This window comes from Podarcis tiliguerta, assembly GCF_965153285.1.
Source record: "Podarcis tiliguerta genome assembly, chromosome: 3".
NCBI classification, from domain to species: domain Eukaryota; kingdom Metazoa; phylum Chordata; class Lepidosauria; order Squamata; family Lacertidae; genus Podarcis; species Podarcis tiliguerta.
In genome coordinates this window covers 190,300-205,199 of record NC_139536.1, presented here as the reverse complement: position 1 = coordinate 205,199, position 14,900 = coordinate 190,300, and the positions used below count along the sequence as shown (strand labels likewise).

The 14,900-nt window shown below is 58.6% G+C and overlaps 2 protein-coding genes across 3 annotated transcripts; one reads left to right on the top strand and one right to left on the bottom strand.

Annotated features, from left to right (window-relative positions):
• Positions 1-744: 744 nt before the first annotated feature.
• Positions 745-10,014, bottom strand: EIF2B4 (eukaryotic translation initiation factor 2B subunit delta). Its single transcript, XM_083432674.1, has 12 exons — positions 9,827-10,014; positions 9,532-9,730; positions 9,246-9,434; positions 9,075-9,157; positions 7,537-7,628; positions 4,870-4,984; positions 3,262-3,338; positions 3,048-3,150; positions 2,627-2,754; positions 2,003-2,192; positions 1,690-1,870; positions 745-983 (listed from the first exon to the last, which is right to left on the bottom strand). Exons 1-12 carry the CDS (start codon positions 9,869-9,871, stop codon positions 784-786), a joined length of 1,602 nt encoding a protein of 533 aa, XP_083288800.1. The 5' UTR covers positions 9,872-10,014; the 3' UTR covers positions 745-783.
• A 281-nt stretch (positions 10,015-10,295) lies between these two features.
• Positions 10,296-14,786, top strand: SNX17 (sorting nexin 17). Of its 2 annotated transcripts, none has more exons than XM_083432706.1 (15): positions 10,296-10,575; positions 11,235-11,309; positions 11,488-11,605; positions 11,710-11,774; positions 11,854-11,964; positions 12,248-12,338; positions 12,483-12,570; positions 12,674-12,743; positions 12,833-12,925; positions 13,056-13,259; positions 13,405-13,527; positions 13,836-13,913; positions 14,028-14,102; positions 14,180-14,224; positions 14,341-14,786. In XM_083432706.1, the coding sequence occupies exons 1-15, from the start codon at positions 10,513-10,515 to the stop codon at positions 14,458-14,460; spliced, it is 1,419 nt and encodes a 472-aa protein (XP_083288832.1). In that variant the 5' UTR covers positions 10,296-10,512; the 3' UTR covers positions 14,461-14,786. The 2 variants fall into 2 exon arrangements, with proteins under 2 accessions (XP_083288832.1, XP_083288833.1); XM_083432707.1 differs by having other exon boundaries at positions 10,342-10,575; positions 14,183-14,224.
• The last annotated feature ends 114 nt before the right edge of the window (positions 14,787-14,900 follow it).

The following is a 14,900-nucleotide window of genomic DNA, read 5'->3' as shown; positions in this document are numbered from 1 at the left end:
CCAAGAAGAACAGGCTTTTGGTGGTCTTCCCCTGACCCGCCCCCCCCCCCTGTAGTCTGACACAAGCATGGATGAAAGTTTAGCAGGAATAAGTTTAGCAGGGAAAAGGGGACATTTGGATAGGCCCATCATGACGAGCTGACAATACTCTGCTTTAAACGTAATAGGGCTGATGGGTTTTTTGTCCTGTGTTTTCATGTTTACACTGATTTTTACACTGTAAAGTGCCCGGGGTTTGTTCCAAGAAGGTGGCCCAAAAAGTGGGCAAAGAAATCAATGAGCATCCTTGGGCCACAGGAATCAACCAGGATCTGAACAGAATCAGGCTCTGGCATGATTGGCACTTCCTTTAATGTTGTGAACCGCCCTGTGATCTTTGTCTAAAGGGCACTATAGAAATTCAATAAATAATAATGCTTACTTTAAAAGATTTCTAACCACCTGGGGGCCTATCGGGAGCGTTTGTCCCTCTATTGTCAAAGCAAGATGGAAATGTAGGGATGCAGTGCAAGGCTGATGGGGCTGGATCTAGATCTGGCTTGTCCAACCGATGAGGGAGAAAAGGGTGGCTCTCTGTTCAGGGGGAGCCAGAAAAGCCCCTTCAGGCATCCCAGCCCAGAGTTTGGGCTCCGCATTGACCCCCCACTTTGAGACGCATCCATGGCAACAACCCCCTTTTGGGAAGGTCTTCCAGCGGTCCTGTTCTGTCCATGCGCTCAGGCACACACACAGCGGAGGCAGGGAGCAGGGCACACACAGGTTTATTGACCCCACCCATTGGCATTACTGCTCCACATTCTTGACCCGCAGCACAACCGGGACGGAGGTGCAAGGGATCATCCCCAAGTCCGTAATGACCAGGTCCACCAGCTCCAGGGGGGTCACGTCGTAGACCAGGTTGAGGAGGCGCAGAGACTTGCTCTCCTGCCAGCCGGCCAGCGGGGTCCTCCCTGGCTTCCCACCAATCAGGTCGTCGGGGTCATCTGCAAGTGGCACAGCGGACAGTCGGGGTCAGCGAGATGATGTCAGTACATTTCCAAGCACAATTCAAAGTGTTGGTGCTGACCTTGAAAGCCCTAAACAGCCTCGGTCCAGTATACCTGAAGGAGCGTCTCCACCCCGGACACTGAGGTCCAGCTCCGAGGGCCTTCTGGCGGTTCCCTCCCTGCGAGAAGCCAAGTTACAGGGAACCAGGCAGAGGGCCTTCTCTGTGGTAGCGCCTGCCTTGTGGAACGCCCTCCCTCCAGATGTCAAAGAGAAGAACAGCTACCAGACTTTTAGAAGACATCTGAAGGCAGCCCTGTTTAGGGAAGCTTTTAATGTTTAATAGGTTATTGTATATTAATATTCCACTGGAAGCCGCCCAGAGGAAGCCGCCCAATAATAATAATAATAATTCAGCTCAGAGGCCAATAATAATAATAATAATCTCAGAGGCAGGAGGGGCTTCCTGGGGCCCTACAGGCTTCCCACACTCCGCTTGCTGCCACGGCAGTTGCCCCTGCTGGCTGAGGGAGGGAGCGCCCTGTAGGTGCACCAGGACCCTTGCAACTTGCAGAGGGCTGCGGGGAGGGAAACGGGTGTTCTCACGGCATTAGCAAAAAGTGCCAGCTGGGCACCTCCCTGCTGCTCCCTCCCTTGTTAGCGGGTCCCCCGACTCCCCACCCCCCCAAGGGGCCTGCAGCGTACCCAGCTCGTTGGAGACGAAGGAGTCGGTCTGGACTCTCTCGCAGAACTTGTAGGTCTCGCAGCAGACCAGGACCGGCACGTTGTAGGCCTTCGAAAGCAGCGCAATCTGCGAGGTGCCCATGCGCGACATCACAGAGCCATTGGCCAACAGCGCATGCGCACCCAGAAGCACTTTGGACACCTGCCAGGGGAGGAAGCGGAGCTGGGGATCTCGGCACTCTTTCACGCCAGCCAGACTCGGCCAGGGCAGAGGCACAAAGCCTTTGCAGAGTCCGCCTGCCAGCAAAAAGAGCCTCCCTGCTCCCCTCCTCACCTCGGGCAAGACATAGGAGACGGCGTTGATGAGGACGTAGCTGCAGCAGATGCCCTGCTTGACCAGTCGGCGCAGCGTCTCCTGCCCCTCCAGCCGTGGGCGGCTGTCCACCACCACCACGCGGAAGGCACGGCCTGCAGAGCGGCACTGGGTGTGGGCGTCGCAGAGGATGCGCGTCACCAGGGAGGAGCTGCCAGGCAAGCGTGGGCAAGGGGTGAGGAGGGGCCTTCCTGCTCCTGCCACCTCCCACCCTCCGCTGCTCTCACAACCCATCTCATGGGCAGGGCTGTCTCAGCGTCTCGCTGGCTCGGTCGCCCCCGAATTCGCGGTGCAGCCTGCCACAGCAGGAAAGCCTGCCACAGCGCTCCGACCGACGGGCGGGCTCTTCCCCGGACTCTCGGGCCCCAGACTCTTGGCCTAGCGCCCCTGAGAGCCTGGCACCCGGGTGCCCCCACCCCTAGCACCTATAGGTAAGATGGCCCTGCTCACAGGGCACAGGGCAGCCCAGCCAGGGGCTCCAACAGGCCTCCCGGGAGCCAGCCCCCTCCAACACCTCGGCTCCCCAGCCGACAAGCCGCATGCCACCCAGAGCGGCGTGCCCACCCTGGACCCTCGACTCTGTACCATCCATAGATGAGGATGACGTCCCCGTCGTTGATCTTCTCTAAGGCATACTTGGAAATGGCTTCGGCTGCCAAGACGATCTTCTCCTGCTTGTACCGGTCAATGGCCTTTTGGAGGTCCCGCTTGGCCTGTCACGGGAGGGGGGCCTGATCACACCATGCTCTCTGTCCCGTCTCCAAGAGTGGAAGGGCCCCCTGCGTGCCCCTGGAGGACACCAAGAAGCCCTCTGCCTCCCAAGCTGGCAGAGTGACGGGGCTACCACCCCAAGGATGAACCCAGAGAGGTCTGGCAGCTTGTGGTGGGCTCCGCTGCCACTCAAACCCACCAGGGAGCGCGGCAGAGAGACGGTGCCGCTCTTGCGCCTGCCACGGACCCCACGGCCAGCCCAGGCCCCTGTCCCCGCAGGCGCTGCTGGACTCACCTCCTCCTCGCGCATGGAGGCGGGCAGCGCAGAGATCTCCTTCTTGAGGAATTTGATGGCGTTGCCCATGCTGGTGGAAAGGGGCCGGCACTGGTTCAGGAAGCTGCAGGAGGAAAGGAGCGCTCAGCCCAGCCTCATGGGCCCCCTATCTGCTCCCCAGGGCTGCCTGCCCCTCCCTCTCTTTCCCCAAGTGGGGCCAGCCCCTCCCCGTCACCTGATGTAGGGCTTCAGCTTGTTCACCAGGTCCCGCGAGAGCTCCTCGTTGGCTGGGGTGGTGTAGTCCCCGATCACCTGCCGGGACGACAAGAGGGGAGCGGCCATGAGATAGCGAGGTTACCCAGCGCCCTGATTCTGCCAGGGGCCAGCCAGACGCCTCTCCTGGGAGGCCACTGACCTCTGCAGGGGCACGGGAGACAGAGGCCACCCGCAGACCTCTCCTAATCCCAACCAGCCCTTCCAAAGCCCCCAAGGCTGGTTCCCAACGCTGCTTCCATAGGTTAATTCTGCCTTGCCTGGACGACTCTGATCTTGAGCACCAATATTAGGAAAACTGGAGGGGCGGGGAGATACAAATTTAATAATAATATTTTTTGTTGTTGGAGGGAGTGGTGGATTATCGGTTTGTTTGGTTTGTTTTTTGTATTTTTATATTGTATTTTTTTTGCTGTGAACTGCCTTGAAGAGGCAGTATACAAATTTAATATACATATATTAAAAATAACAGTAACAACAACGAGGAAAACCCTAATCCTAAACCTCTGCTTATGGGACATCTTTGGGGGAAGAAAAGGCTCAGGAGTGAAAAGGTCAAGGACCCCTGGACGCTGAAGTCCAGTCAAAGGTGACGATGGGGTTATGTCACTCATCTTGCTTTCCGGCCGAGGGAGCCGGCGTTTGTCCACAGACAGCTTCCCAGGCCATGTGGCCAGCAGGACCAATCCGCTTCTGGTGCAACAGGACACTGTGATGGAAACCATATTGCACAGAAACGCCGTTTACCTTCCCTCCACAGTGGTACCTATTTATCTACTTGCACTGGTGTGCTTTTGAACTGCTAGGTTGGCAGGAGCAGGGACCGAGCAAGGGGAGCTCACTATTCCATGGGTATTCAAACCGCCGACCTTCCGATTGGCAAGCCCAAGAGGCTTTGTGGTTTAGACCACAGTGCCACTCGCATCCTGCTCAGGAGTAAACCCAAGATGGTTGGATGGCGCCCAGGACGGGTCCTTCGGGCAACTCCTGCAGCCAAGCTGGTGCCAAATGTCTTGCTCTGCTTTCCTTTGGACCCCATCAGCAAGATCAAGGGGGGGGGGGGGTCTTGTTCTCTGGGCAGCCCTGGACCTCCAGACACGCTGCCCAGGTTTGCATCCCGGGAAGGTCACTTCACTGCCTCCAATGCAGCAGTTTGGCTTCACCCCCAGAAGGCACACTCCATTGTCCCTCGAGACAGACAGAGGCCAACAGCAAGAATAAAATTCCTGCACTGCCATATTGAAGATGGGGTTCCCCTGGAGCCTGGCTTTCCTTCTGCCCACCCAGACAGGAGCCACGGTGCCAACTTAGGCTGGGCCTGTTTTCTGGGAAGGCCAGATCCTGTCTTGAGACTAGACTGCTGGCACGCCCTCTGCTTGGGGCTGCCCTTGAAGAGCCTCCGGAAATGTCAGTGACGCCAGGTCGCTGCCACTGCCTGGGCTGCTCACCCGGGAGATGCGAGTGCGATGCCAGCCCTGACTGGCAGCCAGGCTACTCTGCTGCATTGCGCCTCCCTTGGCACTTCCTTGCAGCAAACCACCAGAGCGCAACCCCAGAACCTTCCACACACCTGTTTGAAGACCCTCAAGAGGGCAATGCAGCGGGCGTTGGAACCATTGATGGTGCCCTGAGAGTACTGGAGGCCGAGGCGCACCACCGCCGGGTGGATGGCGGAGGCTGGGATGCTGCAGGGAGCACAAGAGCACACAAACGCACCACAAGTCATTTCACACAGGCGCCACACCTTTCTAGGAAGGGACGGAACAGGTTTGCTTTCCACTCTTGCCCTCCCTTAAGAGGACTTTGGCGACCCAACTCCACCCCCCTTGTGACTCTCCACTCAGCGCCACACTTTCCTTTCTCCCCACACCTTGGCTTCTGAGGGCTTCCCATCTGAAGGCAGCCCTGTTTAGGGAAGTTTTCAATTTTTGAAGTTTTATTCTCTTTTTAAGGTTTTGTTGAAAGCTGCCCAGAGTGACTGGGGAAACCCAGCCAGATGGGCAGGGAAGAAATAAATTTTATTATCACTATTATTATTAAAGCACCCACTGAAGAACAAGCCTTTTCTGTGGTGGGATTCTGTCCCCAGAGAGGCTTACCTGGCACCTCATTGCATCCTGTGAACCATCCTGAGATCTTATGATGAAGGGTAGTATATTGTATATAAATCTTAACAACAACAAAATCTTTACCCAGGCCTCTGGCCATTAAATAACTTATGGCTTGTTAAAGGGGGAAGGGGACTGTTATTATTGTTCTTTCTTTTGCTGTGCAGTCTGTTATTATTATTATTATTATGCTGCATATAAATTATGTTCTAAATGTTGCACAACACTCTGCGATCTTTGGATAAAAGGTAAAGGTACCCCTGGCCGTACGGGCCAGTCTTGCCAGACTCTAGGGTTGTGCGCCCATCTCACTCAAGAGGCCGGGGGCCAGCGCCGTCCGAAGACACTTCCGGGTCACGTGACCAGCGTGACATCGCTGCTCTGGCGAGCCGGCACCAGCACAGCACATGGAAACGCCGTTTACCTTCCCGCTATAAAGCGGTACCTATTTATCTACTTGCACTTAGGGGTGCTTTGGAACTGCTAGGTGGTTTGGATAGTGGTATATAAACTGAAATAGCAACAGCATCAACAACAATGATAAAGGAAGTGGAGTACAGCACATGTGGTTTGTGTGCTCACTGCCAAACTGGTACTTTTCCTGCTTCACAGATTTATTTTTAAAAAGCAGCGTTGCTATTGCTGTCCCCCCCCCCTTCAGATACCCCAAAAAAGAAAAGTAGAGGTGCTAAAATGAAATGCCTTTTTGGTAGTTCTCTCATTGCAAAAAGTGAATTTAGAGGGAACCAGGAGTTGTGCCTGCCCAGTGGAATGCCAAAGAATTAAACAACTATATAACTTTTTGTAGACTTCTGACGGCAGTCCTCTGATGGGAAGCTTTTAATGCCTGGTGGTGGTTGGTTTTCTCCCCTTTGTATTTTTGTTGGAAGCCACCCAGAGCGACTGGTGCAACCCAGTCAGATGGCTGGGGTACAAATAATAAATTATTATTATGAGTACCCTCATTATTCCTGTGTTTCCATGGGGAGATGGGCTGGGTACCCCATTGCTGAGGATGGCACCTGAGGGCAGGCAGCCTGATGGGGCAGATACATCTGAGACACTGTGCATTTATATGGGAATGTAATTACATGCTCTACCCAATTAATTATATACCTTGGGAAGTAAATAATATTAAGAAGTGCCAATGCAGTAGGAGCGCCCCTCTGCTGTGCACCCCACAAGGCCCCCCCTGGGAGGGGCTCCTTCTTGCCCAACCCCCCCGGGCTCAGCCCCACGGCGGCTGTAAGGGGGCGAGGCTGAGCTGGACAGAGCAGCCCCCCAACTTCCTCCTCCCTTTTCCCATCATCTGTCTAAAAACAGCCCCATCTCAAACTCTGCAAAAGCCAGTGAGAAGCAGCATAAAAAGAATGGGGCAGCCCTACAGCCCGGATGGGGGAAACGGAGCCCTCCTAGGAAGGAGAAGCATGGAACTCCCGGGATCGGAACGTGACGGACAGGTGCCAAGAGGGCACCAGGGTGCTTTTGATTTAAATCAAATCAATTTAAATCACTAGTCAGTAAGACTTGATTTAAATCTTCTTTTTTTTACAGAAAGATTCATTCCTGCTGATATCATCTTAATATTTACAACTAGAGGAAAGTTTCGTTTTTGGAATAACAAATTTTCAGAATACTTTTTACAGTTATATAAAAAATTACTGATTTGGTTATACTATTAGAAACACATAAACAGATAATTATGAAATTATTGTGAGGTTTAATGTTAACTTTTATATTTGGACAACCTTTCTGCTGTACTTTATTGAAAAGAGAAAAATAATCATTTCCTTAATAACAATTTAGACTATTTAACTAAAACAGTAACATTACAGCATACGTATCTGTGTTTGTTGACTGATGTGGTTAAACATTATTTTATTAAAAACAACTTAGACTGAGTTTTAGCACACATGAAAAACTTAAAACAAATCCTTACTTCCTGATGAATAGCCTTTGGACTATAATGTAACTTAAATAGAAAACTATCTTTAGAAATATTTTTTTCCTTCAAAAGCATTTTGTTTTTAAAAAATCCAATTTTAATAAAAAAATCTGATTTAAATTAAAAAAAAACACGTTTTGTTTTTTCAAACCATTGATTTTCATCCACCCTGGAGGGCACCCACCTCATCTGCTGTGTCAACAGCTTCTTGCGGCTGTACTGGTGGAGGTGGGAGAAGAGGCTGACTTTGGCCCCATAATCCAGCCTCAGAGGCACCTGCAGCAAGGAAGAGGAAGAAGAAGAAGAAAAGGGGGGCTGAGGGCAGGAGGCGAGACCCTCTGCACCCCCTGGAAGCGGCAGCAGTGCCCCACCGCCCTCCATGCCCCTTGGGAAACCTTCTCCACTTGTTGCTGTCTCCCTTTCCTGTGCCCCATCGGTGGAACCAGCTGCCAAAGGGAAGGGGAGATGGATTGCCCCCCCCCCCCGTCTCAGATCTCCCTTCCTTTCTCCTCCAAGCCCAGCACCCCTTCCTGAGCTACAGCAGCCTCCTCCACCTCCGCCCCAGGGGCCTGGATCTCAGCATTTTTATTACTGTTACCTTAACTATTACATTTTCATAAAATGGAGGCACTAATGACAAAGAACATTGCTGACTAACCAGCCAGGTGTGCAGGAGGGGGGGGGAGCGGATGTTGTTTTTATTATGTCTGTGGTGTTTTAATCTGCCCTGAGATCTAGGATGAAGAGCTACATACAAATTTAATTAACAGCAAGAAATAATAAATTATAGCTTCTTGATTTTCTAGTGTTAGCTTTTTGGAAGCCATTTTAAAGGTTTTCTTACACAACAGCACTTTAAAACATACAACAAGTTAAAACGCTAAAAGGTTAAAACTTAAGTCACTTCCTAAGCATCTAGCCCAGGCACCCCCAAACTCGGTCCTCTAGAAGTTTTGGAACTGCAACTCCCATCATCCCTAGCTAACAGGACCAGTGGTCAGGGATGAAGGGAATTGTAGTCCCAAAAACATCTGGAGGGCCAAGTTTGGGGGTGCCTGGTCTGGACAAACTCCAATAGAATGTTTGTAAAGGAAAGGTAAAGGGACCCCTGACCGTTGGGTCCAGTCGTGGCCGACTCCGGGGTTGCGGCGCTCAGCTTGCTTTATTGGCCGAGGGAGCCGGCGTACAGCTTCCGGGTCATGTGGCCAGCATGACTGAGCCGCTTCCGGCGAACCAGAGCAGCGCATGGAAACGCCGTTTACCTTCCCGCCGGAGTGGTACCTATTTATCTACTTGCATTTTGAGGTGCTTTCGAACTGCTAGGTTGGCAGGAGCAGGGACCGAGCAACGGGAGCTCAACCCGTCACGGGGATTCAAACCGCCGATCTTCAGATCGGCAAGTCCTAGGCTCCATGGTTTAACCCACAGCGCCACCTGCATGCCTAGAATGTTTCCCTATAATGTCCCTAGAATGTTTGTAGGAGGCACCAAATTGTAGTGCTAAAAAGACTACAGTGAGGGCACCTGCTTGAGATCAAGAGGCAGGGAGTTCCACAGAGCAGGCCCTGCCAGATTAAGCCTTTAAATTCTTCCAAATACGCAAAACTTGTGGGGCATTAAGGAAGCATAAAAGGGGCGGAAGGAAGGGGGGGGGGAGAGAAGCTTTGGTGCCCCCTCCGCTCCGCATCTTCCCGGGAGGCGGCCCCCTCCCCACCCGCCTACCTGCTGTCGCTCCAGCTTCTTGGCCAGCTTCTTCTGCGCCGCCGCATCATCCATCTGCACGTGCTCCGGGAGCCGCTTCACCCCTGCGGAGAAGGACCAGGCCGGGGAGGCGGTGAGGCCGGGCAGCGGCCGCTTTCCCCGGGCGCCCTCCCCGTCGGGGCGCCGCCTTACCTGGCTGGGTCTCGCCGGGCGGCGGGCGCGCCTTGGGCACCGGCGGGGCGGCGGCGGGGGGCCCCGCTTCGCCCTTGCGCGCCTGCTTGAGCGCCCGCTCGGCCTCCTGCTTGGCCCGCCGCTCCGCGCGCAGCTCCGCCTTGCTCTTGCCCGGCGCGATGCCCGCCGACGGCGCGGGAGGCTCCGCTCCTGCGGGAGAGAGGAGGGGGAGGCGGCGGAGGGTCAGCGGAGAGCAGCCGGGGAAGAGCCGGCCCACCGCCCGGTACCCGCCCTCCGGTGCCCCGACCTGGCGCTAGAGGCGGCGGCGCGGGCTCCGCGACGGGGAGGGGGCCTAGGGGGCCCTCCGCCGCCTCCTGCGGCTGCTGCTGCGGCTGCCCGGCGTCCTCCTTCCCGGCGTCGCGGCGCTGCTGCTTCTTCTTCTTCTGCAGCTTCTTCTCCCGCCGCTGCTGCAGCTTCTCCTCGGCGCTGGGAAGCCCCGACGGCGCCTGCAGGGACGCGAGAGCAGAGCCCCGCCGGGGCGTCAAAGGCGGGCAGCCCGACGGCGCTCCCCACCCGGATCCCGGCCTCGGCGGCGCCCCTACCTGCCCGGGCCGCTCGCCGGCCTCGCCGCCGCTGCGCTCCGCCATCGCCGGCTCCTCTCTCCGACGGCACCGGATGCTGCAGCGCCCCCTGCGAGCCGGACGAGAAGCGGAGGGGGAGGAGCCAGGCCCGAGGCCCCGCCCCCTCGGTGCCGCTCGCCTCCCCCGGGGCGGCGGGGCTGAGATGCCCCCCCTTCCGCGGCTGCTTAGGCAGCGTCAGGGAGCGGGGATGCCGTCGCGGGCGGAGCCCCCTCCTCCTGCCGAGACGGAGCGGCCGGGCTCCCGAGCCCTCCGCACCCCGGGGCTGCTCGCGGTCGGCGGCGAGCCCGGACGGGTCCCTCCTCCCACCGGAGCGCGAGGAGGCGCCCCTTCGTCCGCCCGGGTCCCGGCGGCCCGTCCAGCGGGAGAGGCGGCCCCTGCTCCTGCCCTTCGCCCCGGGGCTTGGAGGGGCGGCGTCGGGGGGGCGGCGCTGGGCTTGCTGGCGCCCCTCGTGGCCGTCGCCCGGTCTGCGGCGAGCCCGAGGGGGAGGAGCCGCCCCGACCGGCCGCCCCTCCCCGTCCCGAGCCCCGCCCCGACGGGGCCCGCCTCTCCTTGCGCAAGATGGCGGCGGCAGCGGCGGCTGTCGGGGCGGCGGAGCTGGGCCCTTGCCCGGGCCGGAGGTAGCGGAGGGCGAGGCGAAGCGAGCGGCCATGCACTTCTCCATCCCCGAGACCGAGAGCCGCGCCGCGGACGGCGCCAACGCCGCCTACGTGGTGCGTGGCTGGACGGGGGGGGGAGGAGGACGCCCCCCGGAGGGAGGGAGGCAGGGAAACGCCGACGCCCCCCGGAGAGGACGGCCCGCTCTCCCCGAGTCCCCCCCCCCCAGGCGCTCGCCGGAGCCGCCGGCCTGCAAAGGGCCGCGGGGGGGGGGGGTCCGCTTGGGCCCCGACGGGGCGGCCTCCGCTGCGGGCTGGCCGGCTGCCCTCTTCTCTTTCCCGGCCGCCTTCCCCGGGGAAGTAGCGGGACGAGGGCTCCGCGGGCTCGGGCTCCGGCTGCCTTAGTGTGAGGCGCAGCACTCGGGGCCTCCCGTCCTGCGCCACTTACCGGGGCAGAGTCACACCAGTGGTACCCGCCCCCCCCCGTCCATTTCCAAGCGGGACCCCCTTCGGAGAAGGGAAAGGGCCCATCGGGCTGCCAGCCTTGGGGGTGTGCCAGCTGCGCCAAGTGGCCACTTGGGCACCAAGTCCTCCCCTTCCGCTCCTGCTGGGGGAGGGGGCCATGGACCTTCCTGCTCCGGCCCCCCAAAGCCTCCTTCTAGTGGGGGGAGCGGGTTCAGGGCCCCCCCTGCCGTGGTTGCTGCCCCTTCGGTTGCTCTGTCCATGGGGTGAGGCCCGCCTGGCCCCTGAGCTGCCCCCCTTCTCTCCCCTGGCAGGCCTACAACATCCATGTCAACGGCGTCTTGCACTGCCAGGTGCGCTACAGCCAGCTGCTGGGCCTGCATGAACAGGTAGGGGGCGCATTGCGGGGGGTTGGGCTGGATGACCCTCGGGGGTCCCTTCCAAGGGATTGCATGCGCAGGCCGATGGGGTTGGCTGTGTGCTTCCCCCAATGTTTGGGGCATGGGGGGGTCCTGGCCCCTTGTTCTGGAGCCCGGCTGGGCGCAGAAACGCTCTCCCTCCTTGCAGCTCCGGAAGGAGTATGGGGCCAACGTGGTGCCCGCCTTCCCTCCCAAGAAGATCTTCACCCTCACCCCCGTGGAGGTGGAGCAGCGGCGGGAGCAGCTAGAGAAGTACATGCAGGCAGGTGAGTCCCTGGGAAGGTGGGCTTGGGGGTCCGGGGGGGGAGCCTAGCAAGGAGCCCCCCCCCCGACTGACGGCTGCCCTTCTCTCCTCCTTGTGCCCCCGCAGTGCGCCAGGACCCCTTGCTGGGCGGCAGCGAGATCTTCAACAGCTTCCTGCGCAAGGCTCAGCAGGTGAGGCGGGGCAGGGGAGGCGGGGGGGGGGCCCGGTGGGCGCAGGGCCAGGCGCTGACCCTCTTTGTGCCCCCCCCAGGAGACCCAGCAGATCCCCACAGAGGAGGTGCAGCTGGAGGTGCTGCTCTCCAATGGGCAGACCGTCAAGGTCAACCTCCTCACCTCGGACCAGACGGAGGACGTCCTGGAGGTGAGGCCTTTTGGGGGGGGGGGGAGTGATCAACATGTCCAGAAAGGAATGAGGGGGGGCAGGGAGTTTATTAACAAAACCAAGAGGAAGTTAACGATGGCACTTAGCCAGACGTACCAAACTTAAAACATGAAAGCAAATTGTGTTTTTCACCTTTCTTGAATGTGTTTTCTGCCTTTCTTAAGATGGCAGGTCTTTTTCCCCAGGGGAGGGAGGGAGGGAAAGAGGGAGGAAGCAGCTGCTTTTGGTGACCCCCCCCCCCTTTGCTCCCCATTGTCCGCAGGCCGTGGCCTCCAAGCTGGACCTGCCAGAGGACCTGATAGGCTACTTCCACCTCTTCCTGGTGCGAGAAGCCAAGGACGGGGCCTTTTCCTGTGAGTGCCCCCCCCCCCCGCTGTTATGCGCGCCTTGCTTGGCAGGATCGGGGAGGGAAAGGAGGGGGGGTTTGGGGGGTGGCAGGAGGGGGGGGAGCTGGTCTGGGTGCTGGTGCTGCAGCTCTGCGTTGCTTTTCTTCCCAGTCATCCGGAAGCTGCAGGAGTTTGAGCTGCCCTACGTGTCCGTCACCAGCCTCCGCAACCCGGAGTACAAGATCCTTTTGCGCAAGAGGTGAGGGGGCGGCTGCTGCCACCGGGGGGGGGGGGGGGGGACCGACCCGACCCCCAGCCCGCACAGTTCCTCTAACGGCACCTGCTCCCTCTTCTCCCCGCAGCTACTGGGACTCCGCCTACGACGATGACGTGATGGAGCAGCGGGTGGGGCTGAACCTGCTCTATGCCCAGGTGAGCACCGGGACCCTGGCTGGGCTGCGGGGTTGGACTAGATGACCCCTGGTGTCCCCTCCAACTCCACCTCTCCTGTGCCCTTCCAGACGGTGGCCGACATCGAGAGGGGCTGGATATTGGCAAACAAAGAGCAGCATCGCCAGCTGAAGTCCCTGCAGGAGAAAGTCTCCAAGAAGGAGGTCGGTTGGGACCCTGCGCTGGTCGGGCGCTGCCAGCCCCCAGCTTCCTGGGTTTGGGAGGGTTGGACTGGAGGACCCTTTAGTACCCCCTCCAACGCTGAGATTCCCACTCTCTCTTTCCTTGGCGCAGTTCATCCGCCTGGCGCAGACGCTCAAGTATTACGGTTATCTCAAGTTTGACCCTTGCGTGACGGACTTCCCCGAGAAGGGCTGCCACGTCATTGTGGGCGCCGGGAACAGCGAGCTGAACTTCCAGGTCAAGCTGCCCAGTGACCAGATCAAGGAGGGCAGCTTCAAAGTGACGCGCATGCGCTGCTGGAGGGTCACCTCCTCGGTGAGCAATGCGCGGAGCCCCTTTGGCCAGTTGGGCAGGTGGCTGCCTCTCGGCCCTCTTTCTCCCCTGGGTGTGTCGTGTCCCCTGTCCCCCCCCCCCTGCAAGCGCAGAAAGGCTTCACACCCCCACACCTGTTCCTTTCCAGGTCCCCGTGCATAATGGGACGTCCGGCCCAGCGGGCAGCAAGTCGGAGGTGAAGCTGGAGTTGGCTTTTGAGTACCTGATGAGCAAGGACCGCCTGCAGTGGGTCACCATCACCAGCCCCCAGGTAGGCCCAGCAGCGAGGCGGGAGGGTTTGGCCCTGGGGGGCAGCCGCCTCCGTCCACACTGGGCCCCCCTTGCCCTGCCCCATACCCTCTTCTGCGCTTGAGAGCATGCCTGCCGAATAACGCACTCCAAACACTTCTTGAGAAATGCAAACCGGATTTTATTCTAGTCTGACTCACAGCCCCAAAATTATGGCGCAAGAGGCTGGATTTCCTGCCTGAGGTCAGCAAAACCGGGGCTCTTGCTGTGGGGCGGGGGCAGCGTGGCACACGGAACTAATGTCACAAGGTCTCCCCCCCTCCCTTGCAGGCGATAATGCTGAGCATCTGCTTGCAGTCGATGGTGGATGAGCTGATGGTGAAAAAGTCTGGGGGCAGCATCCGCAAGGTGAGGTTTGGGTCCCCAGCAGACCAAGGGGGCAGGGCGGGGGGCAGAAACAGAGCCACCCTGTTTTTGAGGGGCACAAGACCAACCTACTTTGCTGTCTCCCCCCCCCCCCAGATGTTTCGCCAGCGAGCCAATGGCGCCCTGCAGCGCTCCGACAGCCAGCAAGCCGTGAAGTCCCCCCCTCTCCTGGTAAGAAGCCCCTAACCCCACCAGACCCCTGCCCCTGTGGGGGGCTTGGTCTCCTCTGACACGTCTGCCTGTCCCAGCAGGATTCGCCCGATGGCAGCCGGGACTCCCTCACGAAGGTGGCGGTGAGTAGCGCCTCCCTTTGCCCCCCTGACTTGTGGAAGGGGACCCCAGGGATCATCTAGCCCAGGTCCCAGGGGCTGCCTGTTCTCACTCTCCCCCCTCGCCCTTCCTCCCCCAGAGCAAGCTCAGCTCGGTCAGCCTGAGGGCCATCAGCCATTCCAGCTCTGCCACCGACATCGGGGCCAACGATTTCCACGGCAACTACGCCTTTGAGGGCATCGGCGACGAGGACCTGTGAGCGGCCTGCCCCCCCCCCCCCGCCACCATGTGGAATGTACGACCTCCCGGGTTGACCTCGATGTGCCTCGACCCCAGCCGGCTCCTCGCCCCCCACCTCGCCTCCCCCTGGGCAGCGGGTGGGGTTGCCGGCTGGCGGCTTCAGCTCCATACGCGCCAAATTAGGGTAGAGTGGACATTTTGCACAGCGATCCGACGCAGCTCTGGCGCTGGCCAATAGACTCCTGTGTAACTGCTAGGCTTGTAATCTCGTTTAATCTCCCTGCTGTTTACAGATGAACACGAACGAATGTTTGTGGCGATGATTAAATAGATCATGATTGGGAAGTCCTGTCTGCGACTCCTCCTCCTTTACGCAACACAAAGGAATACAGAGAAAGGAAGAAACAGCTCACACAACTCTCAGCAATTCTATAGAAGTGTACAAAGACCAGATGTAAG